Source organism: Gouania willdenowi, chromosome 4, assembly GCF_900634775.1.
Source record: "Gouania willdenowi chromosome 4, fGouWil2.1, whole genome shotgun sequence".
Lineage (NCBI taxonomy): Eukaryota > Metazoa > Chordata > Actinopteri > Blenniiformes > Gobiesocidae > Gouania > Gouania willdenowi.
In genome coordinates, this window is record NC_041047.1 from 331,985 (window position 1) to 348,231 (window position 16,247).

General features: G+C 44.2%; 2 protein-coding genes across 2 annotated transcripts; both read right to left on the reverse strand.

Moving 5' to 3' along the window:
- Positions 1 to 1,444: 1,444 nt before the first annotated feature.
- Positions 1,445 to 12,205, reverse strand: plppr3b (phospholipid phosphatase related 3b). Its single transcript, XM_028444698.1, has 8 exons — positions 12,070 to 12,205; positions 11,792 to 11,875; positions 5,087 to 5,272; positions 4,899 to 5,001; positions 4,627 to 4,822; positions 3,252 to 3,309; positions 2,976 to 3,149; positions 1,445 to 2,754 (listed from the first exon to the last, which is right to left on the reverse strand). The coding sequence occupies exons 2-8, from the start codon at positions 11,870 to 11,872 to the stop codon at positions 1,870 to 1,872; spliced, it is 1,683 nt and encodes a 560-aa protein (XP_028300499.1). The 5' UTR covers positions 11,873 to 11,875; positions 12,070 to 12,205; the 3' UTR covers positions 1,445 to 1,869.
- A 40-nt stretch (positions 12,206 to 12,245) lies between these two features.
- Positions 12,246 to 16,227, reverse strand: misp (mitotic spindle positioning). The gene is made up of 5 exons (XM_028444700.1): positions 16,086 to 16,227; positions 14,190 to 15,639; positions 12,856 to 12,914; positions 12,741 to 12,779; positions 12,246 to 12,618 (listed from the first exon to the last, which is right to left on the reverse strand). The coding sequence occupies exons 2-5, from the start codon at positions 15,613 to 15,615 to the stop codon at positions 12,517 to 12,519; spliced, it is 1,626 nt and encodes a 541-aa protein (XP_028300501.1). The 5' UTR covers positions 15,616 to 15,639; positions 16,086 to 16,227; the 3' UTR covers positions 12,246 to 12,516.
- Positions 16,228 to 16,247: the final 20 nt, after the last annotated feature.

Sequence of the window (16,247 nt, forward strand, 5' to 3'; positions counted from 1 at the left end):
GATGGGTTAGCTAACTCTCAGTACGGACTGTCAGGATGGGTTTGATAACCCTCAGTACGGACTGTCAGGATGGGTTAGCTAGCCCTCAGTGCGGACTGTCACGATGGGTTTGATAACCCTCAGTACGGACTGTCAGGATGGGTTAGCTAGCCCTCAGTACGGACTGTCAGGATGGGTTAACTAACCCTCAGTACAGACGGTCAGGATGGTTAGCTAACTCTCAGTGCGGACTGTCAGGATGGGTTTGATAAACCTCAGTACGGACTGTCAGGACGGGTTAGCTAGCCCTTAGTGCGGACTGTCAGGATGGGTTAGCTAACTCTCAGTACGGACTGTCAGGATGGATTAGCTAACTCTCAGTGCGGACTGTCAGGATGGGTTTGATAAACCTCAGTACGGACTGTCAGGATGGTTTGCTAACCCTCAGTGCGGACTGTCAGGATGGCTTAGATAGCCCTCAGTACGGACTGTCAGGACGGGTTAGCTAGCCCTTAGTGCGGACTGTCAGGATGGGTTAGCTAACTCTCAGTACGGACTGTCAGGATGGATTAGCTAGCCCTCAGTGCGGACTGTCAGGATGGGTTTGATAACGGGTGGTAGATCTGATGTGGTTTTGGCCCAAACCTGATCAACAGGTTCTTTACTCTTAGAGCTGATGTTCTAACATGTCTGACGTTGTGTTCCTCAGATGTAGGTAACAACATGCTGCTCCATCACTGAACTCTAACTGATCGTGTTGGACGTAATCAATGACACAATTTTCTTGTAATAATAAATTATTGTTCACAGCTGGATAAACATTTCATTTGTTTATTGATCTGATGAAACAAAACAGTGTTCAGCTGTTTAACATTGGCTCATGCAACATGAACACACTGACCAATCACAGGCTGTCCAACAGTCACATGGTGTTGGTCGTCATTAACACTTGGCTCCAGGACTAATTAATGACATTGTGATCAAAGCAGCTTTGTTTGGATTAATATTTAATTTCATGTTGGCTGTTACATTCACAATGCTTCGACCAATCAGAGAGTACCACAGCCACAAAACAAACATGCTCAGAATCACTATAGCAACCATCACAGACAGATCATAATACACCATAATACATACTGTGCGTGTGTGTGTTTTATCACATATTTCTATGACATCATCAGGAGCATAATAATGAATAAACAATGTTGGAATGTTGCCATGGCAACATACTCGACTGGAACAACAGGAAGTGTAATGACAGACTATGTTTGCTGAAATAAAGGTATAAATAGAGGCTGTGAGCTGAGCTCCTCCTCTGCACACATCAAAACCTTCACCCAAGCGGGTTAGAGGGGCGGACCTTTAGTGTTCGTCCACTCTCAGGTTTTCTCTGACCTGCCACTCAGGAAAAATTAAAAAAATGCTGTGATTGTGGGCGTGGCTTCTGGAGTAGTTACGACACGAGGAAACCAGTGCCTCTTCCATCTTTGATAGGAGGGGGCGGGGCCAACAGTGACTGATTTAATCTCAGCCAATAGAAACATTCTATTGTAATAGCAACATTCAACCCATAGAGGGCAGTAACCCTAATATTTACTATTAAATACACTACATTTAAATACTTAGACTAAAATGTGAAGAGTGGGACCAGGATCAATAAACTAGATTAGTTCATATCTGATCAGATATTATGGTGGACTTACACTTTAACAAGTGGTGGCCCTTTAACGAGGGGCGGATCTTTAGCTTAGGATGGCCCTTCAACGAGGGGCGGACCTCAAACAAGGGGTGGACCTCTAAAGAGGGGTGGCCCTCTGAGTTCCACACAGACATTATGGGATGTTCACATGTTATTGTTGTTACATCATCAGTCACTAACACTCATCTTTCCTAAAAAAGGCTTTTATTTTGAAAGTCTCCATCCCTAATACTTCCTGTTCTTCTCTTCGTCACAGTCTCTTGGCACTGAGCATGAAGTGAAGGGTCGGCCAGTGGGGAGGGTGAGGTGGGCGGAGCCTGGAGTTGTGGGGAGAATGAAATAGGCGTGTCCTCAGAACTGCAGGGTGAGAGTCGGCCAGAGAAGAAGAAAGTGTTGTTGAGGTTTGGACGAACTGAGGCGTGTGTGTGTGTTGTGTTTGGCTCCGCCCACTCTCTTTTTTTTAAACCCTGCTGTTTAGACAGAGCCACCACCTGCAGGAGGCGCGGCTGATTGGCTGAGCTCTTCTCTCTGATGGCCAACCACTTGGCTCGAGTCACGGCGCTCTTCGGGGAAATCGGTGGCGGCCCTGCATCCTCAACCTGAGGTGGCCTCAAGGTGGGGACGGCCCTGCCCCCTCCTGGAGGAAGGATGGGAATGGCCCCGCCCCCTCCTGGAGGAGTGGTGGGATTCCGGGTTCCTTCCTGCTTCTCTCTCAGCTGCAAGGATCGTAGCCTCCACTCTGACACCAGGGGGTCCAGGGCCTTCAGCTGGGGCTCTGCTGGGGGCCCCCCCTTGTCGGGGTCCTCGCTAACCAAGATGCTGGTCCTGGGGAGGGAGTTGCTGAAGGTGAGCATAGTGTCCTTGCCCATGGACCCACGGGCAGAAGTTGGCTCCTCCGTCTGCACGACGGCCGGGAGCTCGTCCTGACTCTCTGAGGCGGAGGCGGGGCCTTTGTGGTAGATGGAGTCGTGCCCTCGCTCTGTCAGCGCTCGCAGGGGGTCGTCCTTCAGTGGTGGAAGGGGGTCAGCTACAGCAGCGTCCTCAGACCACTCAAAGTTGGCCACGGCATGAAGCGCCTGAAGAAAGAAAGATCAAATCCTTCATTAAGGCAAGGGTCTCATTGGTTAAAGAGTCCTAACGTACTACTCACATTAATCATATAGTAGACAGTATATACTATATTATATTATATTATATCGAGTATGTAGTGTGTAATACATTAGGGACATTTACTTCACAGTATGTTACCCTGACAACAGCAGCAAACATCAACTGAAGGTGTGTGTAGTGTACGAACCAAGTATACGGCGATGAAGGCTCCGATGAAAAAGCCAGCGTAGACATCGATTGGATGGCTGCGATGCTGAGTGATCTGAGTTAAACCAATCAGAGCGGCTGAGATGGAGAACAGGAAGACCAGCAGTGGTTTGAGCAGCTTGGAGACGTCAGAGAGTGTGGCGTTAAAATACATCTGAGGGTCAAACACACATAGTTACTGTGAGTAACTACTACTGAACGCTGACCCCTGCAGGTGATTTAGATAAACTCACATCTCAAATATTTGTTTACTCACAGAGACATAAACAGCTGCAAAGGCAGAGAGAGTTGCATGCTGGGAAGGAAACGACTTCCTGTCAGTGCAGAGAAAACAAATCACAACATCAAAACAAAAGCAGCTGTAGCATGACTCATCATTTCTAAAGTTATTTTACCTTTAGGATTCTGTAACACACACACACACACACACACACACACACACACACACACACACACACACACACACACACACACACACACACACACACACACACACACACACACACACACACACACACACACACACACACACACACGAAGTGACCAAAAAGTTCAGTAGTCAGTAGTTAGGTGTAGTGACAGGTGTGGTGTGAGTGAAGTTATAGTGATCATGTGACCTTCACTATGTAGCACCTGCGTGATGTGTAAACACTTAATAACCCTACTTAATTAAAATATTAGATGCTTACGTGTGCAGACGTGTACACGCGTGCACATCAGAAAGTGTGTGTGTGTGTTGAGTGTTATATTCTGTCCAATCACAGCAATGATCTGACTCAGAGTGTAACACTACAGTCACTACCACTCTATGAATGGGTGTAGTGACACAGACTGTAACCAGACTAAATGGTGGTCTGTTATACACTCACACACACACACACTTACAAGCCTGCACATGTGTACACACCTGGACGCAGGACCAAGTGTTTACATGTCACATAGACGGTGCTACATAGTGAAGGTCACATGATCACTATAACTTCACTAATGTCACACCTGTGTCTACGTGTGACTGATATATTTATGTTTGTTAGGTGTACATCTAGGTGTGGCGTATGTGTGTGTACGCTTTAATGTGTATGTACATTATACACACACGAGTGTGTGTGTGTGTGTATGCACATTAAAGCGTCTGCAGACGTTAACACGTCTACAAACACACATTCAGACGTGACTTGTGCCCGTCTACTCATTCTAAGTCTATGGGAAATGTAGATCAGACGTGTAGACGTGCAGACGCAGGGTATGCGTTGGTTGGTTTTCTCCTCTGTCTATCTTAACTAAGCCCCACCTCTTTCCCGTTCTGACTGCACGTTTATTGTAAGCAGAGAAGATCAAACACTGCTGACATTGTTTCAGACGGGACGAAAACAGAAAAGTAACATTAAACTCTGTCCATGCGCTCAGTATTGATCAGGAAGTAGACAGGATGACTCAACTCTGGCCTCACGTAACCATGGCTCCCTTAAAGGGACAGTCTTCAGAAGGCCATCATTACACAGTGTGTGTGTGTTAGTTGTGGTAACTGATATATTATAATACTTTGGATAATAGTATTTGATAAATTCACAATAGTAACAACATCAGTCATGTGACCAGAACAAGCCATGCCCACACATAGGGTCACTCACCTGGCGGCCATGATGGCATGCTGGTCGTGTCCAGAGCAAATGTCTTTGGTGATGTAAGCGTTTGTGTCACAGGCTCCACCTGCCAGCGTATAATTGGGTCGACAGACGGTCAGGAAGAAAGGGGAGTGGCTACCTGTGACCAGCTGGATGATGTCAGTGATCAGAGCCGTGAGACACAGACCAAAGACATGCACACCTGAAAGAGACAGACAGACAAACAGGGGAGTTACGGACGGTTACTGATGGTAACAGACAGTAACAGACGTACTGACCTACAAAGTGAACCGTCCGTCTGAGGAAAACGTTACAGTTGAATTTTCTTTGGCTGTTTGAAGTCGTCTGAAGGAAGGAAATGATTCCTTCAACCAGCATGATCTGCACCAAACACACACAACCTGAGGCATGGAGTGAACAACAACAACAACAACAACAACAACAACAACAGTAAAGACCAGCGTACGGAGGCGGCGGGTGCGGCGAAGGCCAGGCTGAGAAGCATCAGCAGAGGAACCAGCTCATCTCCTCCATCTACGTATGGTTTACTGAGGAGAGGGTCCAAGCAATGAAAACCAGCGGGGGCCGGACGGAGGGCGGCGCCACGCTGCAGCACGTAGAGAGAGAGCAGGGAGGAGGCGGCCACCGGCAGCTGTAAACAACAATAAAAACTAAACAACACAGTAGGCAAGGCAACTTTATGTGTATAGCACATTTCATACACAAGGCAACTCAATGTGCTTTACATGATAAAACATTAAATTGTTTAAAATCAATAAGAACATTTAAAATCATCAGTAAAATCATCATGACATCATCAACATGACCATAAATCTCTCTCAATCATATACAGTAGATAAAAAAGTTCCTTTAACTTTGATTTAAAAATGTTCACATGTGATGCTGACTTCAGCTCTGCTGCAGTTTGTTCCACTTCTTTGCAGCATAACAACTAAACACAGCATCACCATGGTTACTGTGAGCTCTGGGCTCCACTATCTGACCTGTGTCCATAGATCTCAGAGACCTGCTGGGTTCATACCTGACTAACATCTCACTGATGTATTCTGGACCAAACCCATTCACACATTTATAACCAGCAGCAGAACTTTACAGTCTCCTCTGAGGCTGACTGGGAGCCAGTGTAATGTGTTCTGACCTCTTTGTTCTGGTTCAGACCTGAGCTGCAGCGTTCTGAACCAGCTGTAGATGTTTGATGAAGACCATTACAATAGTCCAGTCTGCTGGAGATAAAAGCATGGACCAGTTTCTCCTGATCTTTCTGAGTCATTAAACCTTTCACTCTGGAGATGTTCTTTAGGTGGTAGAAGATGTTTTTGTGATAGATTTGATCTGATGCTGAATGTCAGATCTGAGTCAATCAGAACACCAAGGTTTTTGACTTGGTCTTTATCTTCTAAAGATCCAGACTCAGATACTTGCTGACAGCAGTCCTCTTTTCCTTGTTACCAAAGACAATCACCTCCATCTTGTCATGGTTTAGTTGAAGGAAGTTTTCACTCATCCATCAGTTTACTTTTTCTAAACAGTCACACAACACCTCAATGGGACCATAGTCATCTGGGTTCAGTGATAGATATAGTTGTGTGTCATCTGCGTAGCTCTGATAATCAACCTTACAGTTGTGTAAAATGTGTCCTAAAGGAAGCATATAAAGGCTAAACAGAAGAGGTCCAAGAACAGATCCCTGAGGAACCCCACAGGACATTGGTAATCTGTCAGATTCAAAGTTTACAATGTTTATAAAATACCTTTGATCCTCCAAGTAGAACTTAAACCATTACTTTAACATTTAGTCCAACCCATGTTTACAATCTGTGCAACAAACTTGTATGATCTACAGTGTCAAATGTAGACTTAGATCCAATAGAATGAGAACAGATACTTTTCCTGAATCAGTGTTCAACCTTATGTCATTGATCACTTTGATCAGATCAGTTTCAGTGATGTGATGAGAACGAAAACCTGACTGAAATTTATCAAATATTTTGTTGAATGTTAAGAATTGACTCAGTTGGTTGAAGACCACCTTCTCAATGATCTTGGCCATGAATGGAAGGTTCTGATTGGTCTATAGTTAGCCAGTATAGAGGCATCCAGTGTTCTCTTTTTAACAGAGGTTTAACAGCAGCTTCTTTCAGGGATTTTGGTACGGTGCCTGATTGGAATGATCAGTTAATTATCTGATACTAATCAGTGATCAATGACTTTACAACAGTTTTAAAGAAGTTTGAGGGTTTTGTGTCAAGGCAACACGTTGATGAATTCAGCTGCTGAACAGTTTCCTCTATTGTTTTTGGGTTCACTGTAATAAACTCTAACATTGTAGTTGACTCCTCCCTCAGTGGTTGAAGCTGTTCAAGCTTTTTGTGATTTTGCTGGTTTGTTCTGATGTTTGAACTTATTCATTGTATTTTTACATTGAAATATACAGTAAATTCATTGCATTTTCCAGCTGACAGTAATTCAGGGGCTATCTGATCTGGGGGGTTGTGAGCTTTTCAATTACAGAAAACAACGTGCGAGAGTTGTTGACGTTTATAGCAATAATTTCAGAAAAGTATTGCTGCCTTGCTTTGAACAAGCCATCATTGAATTTTCACAGACTTATTTTGTATAGTTCTAGATGAATTTGGTGTTTTGTTGATCTCCATTTACGCTCAGCTCTTCTACAGTCAGATTTCAAATTCTGCATTATCTCAGTCCTCCTCCAAGGTGTTTTCTGTGTGTTTGGTTTTCTCTTAGTTTTGATTGGAGCCACCACATCTATGACATTACAGACGTTTCTATTATACTCATCCAGAAGATCATCAACTGTCTCAGCACTCAATGTTGGTGTCATTGCTATGGCTTCCATAAACTGTGCACGTGTTGTCATTTATGTACCTTTTCTTTAAACAAAGATCCAAAGTGTGACCTTGAGTGTGTGTCGGACCAGTCACATGTTGTGTAAGACCAAAAGTATCCATTAAAGCATACAGTTCTTTGGCAGTATTGTCCATGTTATTGTCTACATGAATATTTAAGTCACCTGTTATTATTAAAAAGTTGTATTCAGTGCATACAACTGACAGCAGTTCAGCAAACTCATCCATGAATTCTCCAGAATATTTTGGGGGTCTATAAACGACTAAAAACAGAACTCTTGAATCACCCTTCAGTAAGAATGACATATATTCAAAGGAGATAAAATCACCAAATATTATTTCTTTGCACTGAAATATTGATTTAATAATGGCAGCAACTCCACCACCTTTCCTGTGAGTACGACACTTATTTAAATAAATAAAGTCTTGTGGTGAACTTTCATTGAGAATAGTATTACTGATACCATCATTCAACCATGTTTCATTAAGAAATAAAAAGTCCAAGTGATGTGTCAAAATAATATCATTAATTATTAGTGACTTGTTAACAAGAGATCTAACATTAAGAAGAGCTAATTTTAAAGACTTTACTGGAGACACTGGTGGACTTTTTGGATGACATGTTATAGGAGTCAAATTTTTATCTCTATTAAGCTTTTTGCTTTTCTTTAATTTCACAATTTTACCTGTGTTACCTGTCACCACAGGAATTAAAGAAGCTGCATTAACTCCATAGGGCCCTGACTTTTTCTGGTTGTTCCTAAAAATAGAGCTATTGCAGTCTAGACCCAGCACACATCAGACCTGTGTCGCTCTAAGATGAACACATCTGGCCTGAGGAGAAGAGTGATCCTGGGCCTGGTATCACTGAGGAGGGATGGGTGGTGCAGATTGGTTCTTTAGAGGAGATAAGATGGGACCATGGTGGGGTAAAGGGTGGGGTGTCAGTCTTGTACCAGCCAGAACCAGCTCGTTCATCTGGGCAGTTAAATCCAAGAAGGCAGGGGTAGGAGAGAAGCTGGATGAGGTGGAAGTAGGTGAATTTTGGGGTGAAGCAGGTGGGTCCTGAGATGCGGGGGTTGGGTTGACCTCTTCATTTTGGTGATTTTGAATTCTTGCTGGAAGTTCATGGACTCCATGTTCTTTCCTTGTTGTTTTGTTCTCTGATGGTACATGTTGTCCTCTGTCTTTATCAGAACTGATAGCAGTGTGACTGGTGAAGTTAAATAAGTTGGATGTGAACAGTTTTACTCCAGCCTTGTTTAGACACAGTCCATCTGCTCTAAAAAGATGACCACGTTCCCAAAAAATAGGAACATTTTCTATAAAATTTAGTGAAAGGGCAGCACAAGCTGAAAACAGAAATTTATTCAAAGAGTAAATCCTTGAGAATTTCAGATCTCCTTTGTGGACTGGAGGTATCGGGCCACTGATGAACACTTTAGGCTGTAAACAGCTCACAGTTTTTAGCAGATGGGTGAAATCCAGCTTTAACACCTCAGACTCCTCCTTGGCTAAATCATTTAACCCAAAATGAATCACAACATTTTTCAAATGTGGGTAATCTGCAACGATATGCAAGATTTTGTCAGCCAGGTCTGATACTGTGTCATTAGGTAAACAGATCACTTTCACGTTGCTGCTAAACATCTTCTGAGCATCTTTAACAGAAACGTCTCCCACTATCAGTGTGTGAGGTTGTTCCTTTGGCCTACCATGTCACTTTTGTTTTCCTGAAGCACTTTCAGTCTTCACAGTTCCAGAAGGTTGTGTGTTGACCTCATTAGAGCAGATCCTTGGTCATTCAGCAGTGGGGCGAATCGATTACCCAGTTCTACATGAAACTGGGTTTGTGACTTGATGATGCTCCTGCCTTTAGCAGATGTCCACTTTTGTGCCTGGGCAGACAAGGGAGTTGATGTTGAGGCTGCAGTCTGCGAAGGGAGTGCAGGCCAGTCCGTCTCATTATTGATATCAGGGCGCTTTGCTCGGCCCGTTAGCCTTTGAAGTGGATATGACTTTTTCTTAGGCTTAGCTCCCAGAGTGTTCCAGGGAGGACTCACACCTGTTGGCTTATCAACAAGAACAGGATCCTCCCTAGGCCTGATAGCTTTGTTAGCACGGGCTGGTAGCGAGTTAGCTTTATCCACTGTCGTATCATTATCATATCCACAGTGTCCATTAACCTCAATGTTTACTTGTATTCCTCGCACTGAAGTCTCCAGTTCAGTAATCTTTTGGAGAAGACTGCTGTATTCTGTTGTGGAAAGAGCCATTCTTCTGCTAGTTAGCTTGCTACTTGTAGCTAGCTAGCTTGCTACTTAGCTTTCCAGTTGAGCCAGCAAATAAAAAAGCAGTAGATGATTACCTCAGAGCCAGAGTCAGATGGTAAATGATAGAGTTTGATGTTGAGGTATCGTATCATTTCTCAGAAGAAAAAGTTCATGTTTAGTAAATAAATTCCTCTGTGAGCTCCGCTCTGCTCTTTAGCTGCTGTCAGCTCAGCTCTTTAGCTAAAAAAAACAGCCCTATTTAATCAATCTCTAATTTCCTGGATTTAATCAGTCTGTGCTGTACTACGATGCTGGATAATGTCTTAGTGGGCTCAATCACCACGGTAACTTAGGCTAAATCACCACGGTAACTAAGTTTGGTCTGGCCAGGTTATGAAGTAGATCAGATATGAGCAAGTACTAAAGCCCCGCCCCCTGACCAATCAGATCTCTTGTAAACTGAGCTGCCCATTGTTAGTTGTTCCTGGTTGGAGCAGATCAGACAGCTGAGTTTAGAATATAAACATTATCAATGAATTAATTAATCATTTCATTTAGCGATGACATCAATTAGGAAAGATATAGATTTACATGTGATGAACTGATCTATAGTCAGCTGATGAAGCATAAACTCATTCATTCTCTATGTAATGAAGCTGATGCTACTGTGTGTGTGTGTGTGTGTGTGTATGTGTGTGTATGTGTGTGTGTGTGTGTGTGTGTGTGTGTGAGATAAATTCAATAGAAACACGCGTGTGCTGTAATAAAGTGAAACTGTCCGTATATCATCCCATGGATTAATATTGATCATTAACAGTGACATCACTTCTCTTGTTTTTCGTTGGAGTTATTGATTATAATTCATCATATTTTTAAAGAATTATTCCTCAATTGTGACATACATTACTCTCGACAGTTTCTCTGCGATTGTGATTGGTCTGACGCTGCTAACTCCGCCCCCGTCACAGGAGCGCTGGCTGAACTCACCAGAGGTGTGTTCCATAAAGGAGGTTTAACAAACTCTGAGTTTATCCATAAACTCTAGGTCAACATACCCTCCATGATAAACTCTGTGTATCTGATTCATTACAGCTGGTATGAAGTGGATCAATAAACCCTGAGTATGTAAACCTTGGGTTAATGACGTGTATGCGTGTGGTAAAAAGCCATCATCAATGGATCAGAGATAACAACCTTGAATAGAGTGATTTATTCACCCTGATGGTGAAATAAGTCAGTGTTTGATGAATATGATCCTGTTCTAAAGATGTGTTCAGTCTTCAATGATTATAGTGATTAAATCACCTGTAATTAATAACACTTTATGATCACTTCATCACTTTATCTCTTCAGTGATGTGACGAGTGGTGAATAATAATAATAAAATGTGTCTGAGGAGACGTGTCAGCATCATAGGATGTCTGCATAGAGAGTCCTCCTGTTACACTGGATATAAACACAGTGACTGATGCTAATGTAGATCAACCTCTCAGTGACTTTCACTTAATGATTTACATCTATAATGTTAGAAAGAAAATTACTGTTTGATTAAAAATAACATAAATCAACACAACATTATTAATGATGTGAACACGTCTGTGGTGTGTGATGTCACTAATGTGTTTCAGAGAAAAGTGTTAAGGTTCATTAAAGTGTTCAGGTGGGCGGAGCCAGGTAGAAACCCAGGGTTTCTTTGATAAAACCTGTCAGTGACCAGGTTTAGTTCACAGACAATGTTACCATGGTAACATACTCAGAGATAAACATACCTCATGTTTATGAATGAGATACTCAGAGTTTCATCATTTGAGCCTGAACATACTCAGAGTTTGAACTTAACGTACTTTATGGAATAAACCTCCCTGGGTTAGTGAACATGTTTATATCCTGCTTCATAGGACAGAGAATGTTTGGTTAGCTGAAGCTAACGCACACATATCAGGATCTATTGATCCAGGATTCATGGGACAGACAGCTGTAAGTGTGTGTACGTGTGTGTACGTGTGTTACCTCCACAAAGTAAAAACATGGCAGCAGACTCAAACTGTCTTTAGGTCTTTCCTTCATCGTCTCTGATGATGTCCTCATCATCACCTGCAACACGCACGCACACACACACACACACACACACACACACACACACACACACACACACACACACACACACACACACACACACACACACACACACACACACACACACACACACACACACACACAGTGAGGAGACTCGAACTGAACGAATCGCGCGTCTCTACAGTGTGTGTGTGTGTGTGTGTGTGACTCACCGTGGTCAGTTGGTGAACACACACTGATTCACAGTCCGCGCTACAGTGTGTGTGCGCGCGCAGCTGATTGGTGCAGCGTCGGTCGGTGAGCGCGTGCACGAGGAATCCTTCAGTGTGACTGCAGATCAGTCACGTGACTCTCTCACGCTCACACAGAATATATTTGTAACATATCGTTCTTTCTGATGACTTTATTGATTGATTGAAAGTGAAGAACATTTGAATTGATCAGAGTTAACTACAGATCATATCAACCCTGATCAATAATGAAAATCTAATTATTAATAATAACAATCAGACTTTAATGAAGCTGTTTCTGATCCATTATCATTAATCTGATCACATGATAAACATTCTGATCATCCACCAGTAGGAGGAGCTGTTGAGTTAGCTCTGATTAGACAGGTGTTCCTCAACCACATGGTCCTGGTTCTCCTACTGGTTCTCCTACTGGTTCTCCTCCTGGTTCTCCTGGTTGGCAAACACTCCAGCCTCCCAACGCAGAGCTCGCTGGTTTTTATGTCGGACAACACGAGTTGATTCAACAACCTGAAACCATAAACATACATTTACTGCTGCTGGTCTGTAGTGGAACCATTTTGGTTTGGTTTGATCTGATTGATCTGATTGATCTGAAGGTGTAAACAGTGTTTCAGATGTAATGAACCAACCTTATTGTTAATGTCATCTACTGGATGGATTCCAGCGTACTACAAACAAACAAACAATCAGCTGTTAGGCTGCTCTCACACTGATGAAGATGAAGATGATCTGTTTCAGACTCACTCTGCTCTCCACTCTGTGACGCTCTGAGAGCTGATTGGTCAAAGGAGGCGGAGTCAGGTCTGAAACACAGAGTAACACAATGACGACCGTTGTCGTGTCAGCAGTGTAATGATTGATCTGGACTTTGACTGTTTGGTAGTTATGAGGTCATGTTTGTGCAGAATCAGCGTTCTTTGATGGTTCTCAACCGTTTGGTCCAATAGAGAAAAGATCAAAGCTGTGATGTTCATGGTCTCCCAGAACCAATAATTCATTTTCCTCTTGATCGTGTTTCAGTTTAACCTTTGATGGTCTCTATGGTCAAATCCACCCTCACCAGCTCACAACACACCCCAGCCCCACCCACCACCATCATCAATGGATTCTCTGTACCCCCCCCCCCCCCCCCCCCAAGTCAAGAGCCTTGGCCTCATTCTGTACAGCACCCTCTCATGTGGTACCTTACATTAGAAACATCACTTGGACTACCTTCTTCCACCTCAAAAACATCTTTAGACTCCGCCCATCACTGTCATAGTCCAGCACTGAAATCCTAGTTCATTCGTCACATCCCTGCCCTCCTCACTGGACCCCCCCCATATACAAAGCTCTTCACCATCTAGACCCCACTTATCTCTGTGACCCCCACCATGACTACAGCCCCTCACACACCCTCTGCTAACCACAGTACCATGGGTGCCTCCTATGTAAAGGTGACCTTGGGTGACTTGAAAGGTGTTATCAAACAAATAAAATGTATTACTATTTATATTCACTAGGTCAGTGCTCGTAGGAAGTGTGTATAGCTATAATAAAGTGGGAGGGGCCAGTAGCTTTTTCATGGATGGTTAAATGAGGTTGTTTGAAGGTGTGACATCAGAGACATTTAGGTTTGTTGTGAAATGTGTAGAGTGATAACTATTGTGTTTTTATATATTTTGGCTTTTAGCAAGGACACTGTAGGGAGTTGAACCCCATCTATTCTGATTCTAGTTTGTTGTCCTTGGATCCAGATCTCCTCAGACTAGAACAGACTCAGTCCAGACTCGTTTAGTGTCATTAATCCACAACAGTCAGTTTAGATACACACAGAATTTGTAAAGCATTTATGAAATAATTTATTAACGGTGTCATTGCAGTCCAAACAAATCTGACGTGGCACACCCTTGAACCAAGCAGCAGCCATGTTGAAAGTCTCAGATCTGTCTGATCCTGATCCGCAGAGATATTTGAGGAACACACACACACACACACAACTTCCTTGCTTTATAGATAGGTAGATCTTATGATGGTCTCTGTATCAGACCGTGTGGTGCGTTATGTGGTCTGGGCAGAAGGTTCTGCTCTGTACGTACCTGTTAGACTACTAGTGGTTCTTCTGGTTCTTTGTTCCCCTGCATTGAAGGAGTAGATTTTATTCTCAGACCTGCAGAGGTTACTCAGCTCTTTCTCTCGTTTCAGAACATCCTGGATCTCCTTCTGGATATAGTCTGTAGCTGGGCTCTTTCTAAACATGAGGCCGCTTGACTCCATGTTTGAGTGCCAGGAACCAGAACCTTCTGAGAGAGAAGAACTCAGTTGTTCCCCTGAGGGCATAGAGTTCAACTCGTAATCTTTAAAATGACGGTGGTGAGAGAGTCCTCCATGTTCAGGCTGAAGCTTCTCTGCAGTGCTGGGTTTGTCCACAAGGTAGGAATCCTTCCTCTCATGCACCTGTTCATGGTTCTCCTGAGGTCCTGCCCTTTGGTTCTGGAAGTCCCTTTGGAACATGAAACTGACCCGGCTCTTGTCTCGGGGACGAATGGGCGTCAGCGGAGAGGAGAACGGTTTTCTTCTGATTTGGATCATCTCTGACGGTCCGTCACCGAGCTTCAAACCTCGAGAGAACCTCAAACTTTCTTCCCGCTGAAGAGCTCGTCGGATCTCTTGTTCAATTGGAGTATCACATGAGGAGATGCTGGTCCGGTTCACTGACAGATCCTGCAGTTCCTCTGATACGGGGCTGATGTTACTCTGAGAACTGTGTGTGGAGTTAAAGACATCCTTCAGGGTCTGGTTTGTGACCTCTGTCCTGGACGTAAAAACATCAGGTTCTGAGGAAAAACGCAGATGATTCCTGGAGAGTCTGGAAGGCCCCAGAACATTCCTCAGCTGCTCCTCTTCCATCTTCAGGAACTGCTGTCGGGCGACGGTGAAGTTGATCTGCTCCTTGTCGATGTTCTCGGGGGAACCAATGACCTGGTTCTTCCACTCCAGCTCGCTCAGGCCCTCCGGACTCCTCCTCGGTGCCTGACTGTGGATGATCTCCTGACGGATCTCCTCATCTCGCCCCTCCATTGGTTCCAGTTCTTCTGATCTGTAGCGACAGTCTTGGTCTCCTTCAGGGAACAGACTCTCTGGTCTCCTGCTGCCACTGTAGGTCTGCAGTGTGAACCCCTGCCCCTCCTTCAGTGTGGCTAGCTGAGCACGGCGCTGTGCTGAGACCATCCAGGCCTGGTTTAGACCCGCCTCGGGACTGTCCGGGTCCTCCACGAAGGAGTAGAACCCGCTCAGAGAACCATCACTGCTGGGGCTGCTGGGAACCCACTCCTCACTGCTGCTCCCGTCCTGAGACACAGAGACCTGAATCGCCTCCACTACCGCACTGTCCTCGTCTTCCTGGGGCAACCTCAGGTGACCCGAGGTCAAGGGGGCGGGGCCAGAGCTGATGATCCGAAGGTCAGATGGCTGCAGTACTGGAGACAAAGGCTTGAGAACCCAACGCCTGTGACCCCCGTCCATGTTTAAAGGAGGTTCACCAAGAACCTGGAACACACACAGGGCCGTTACCATGGAAACACAAGGCTCAGTTCAGTGCAACACACACAGAGCAGCCAATCAGCCTGACAGACAACGGGCAGGGCAAAGACGTAGAGCAGCAGCTCAGCCTGAGACAGATATAGTAGACCACGCCTTCACACACACACACTGTGTGGGACAGATAACACACACGCGGTGTTATTTTGGTGTAAGTGAACTTTGTGCTGTGTGTGTGAGTGTGTGTAGTAACACTGAGTTCCTGCAGGAGGCAGCACTAAACGATCAATCACCTGATTATTGACAGGTCACATGATCAATGAAGGATTCTAGTTTCATCTGTGATTATTAATGACATTGAAGTGTGTAAATGTAATGTACACAAACATTAGTTACTGTAACTAATAAACATGTTTGTTTACTTGTTTGGATCAGTTTAATAATCACTTTTCTACCTTGGTTTCTCTGCTGATCCTGGTTCTCCTGGTTCTCCTGGTTCTCCTGGTTCTCTGGTAGTGTTGGTGTGTCTCCCTCGGCTCAGGCTCTGTTAACTGTCTGTTGGTCAAAGGCCGCTTTTTGCTCCTGTTCAGAGGCTCCGCCCACCACCTCTAACCCCA

Excerpts from the sequence above, each read along its gene's own strand:
- misp (XM_028444700.1), bottom strand. The coding sequence starts at position 15,615 with ATGGACGGGGGTCACAGGCGTTGGGTTCTCAAGCCTTTGTCTCCAGTA. Across the intron at positions 12,915-14,189 it reads AACCACTAGTAGTCTAACAG|ACCTGACTCCGCCTCCTTTG; the intron begins GTACGTACAGAG and ends TCTGTGTTTCAG. Across the intron at positions 12,780-12,855 it reads GTCACAGAGTGGAGAGCAGA|TACGCTGGAATCCATCCAGT; the intron begins GTGAGTCTGAAA and ends GTTTGTTTGTAG.
- plppr3b (XM_028444698.1), bottom strand. The coding sequence starts at position 11,872 with ATGATGAGGACATCATCAGAGACGATGAAGGAAAGACCTAAAGACAGT. Across the intron at positions 5,273-11,791 it reads CATGTTTTTACTTTGTGGAG|CTGCCGGTGGCCGCCTCCTC; the intron begins GTAACACACGTA and ends TGTTGTTTACAG. Across the intron at positions 3,310-4,626 it reads CATGCCATCATGGCCGCCAG|GAAGTCGTTTCCTTCCCAGC; the intron begins GTGAGTGACCCT and ends CTGCACTGACAG.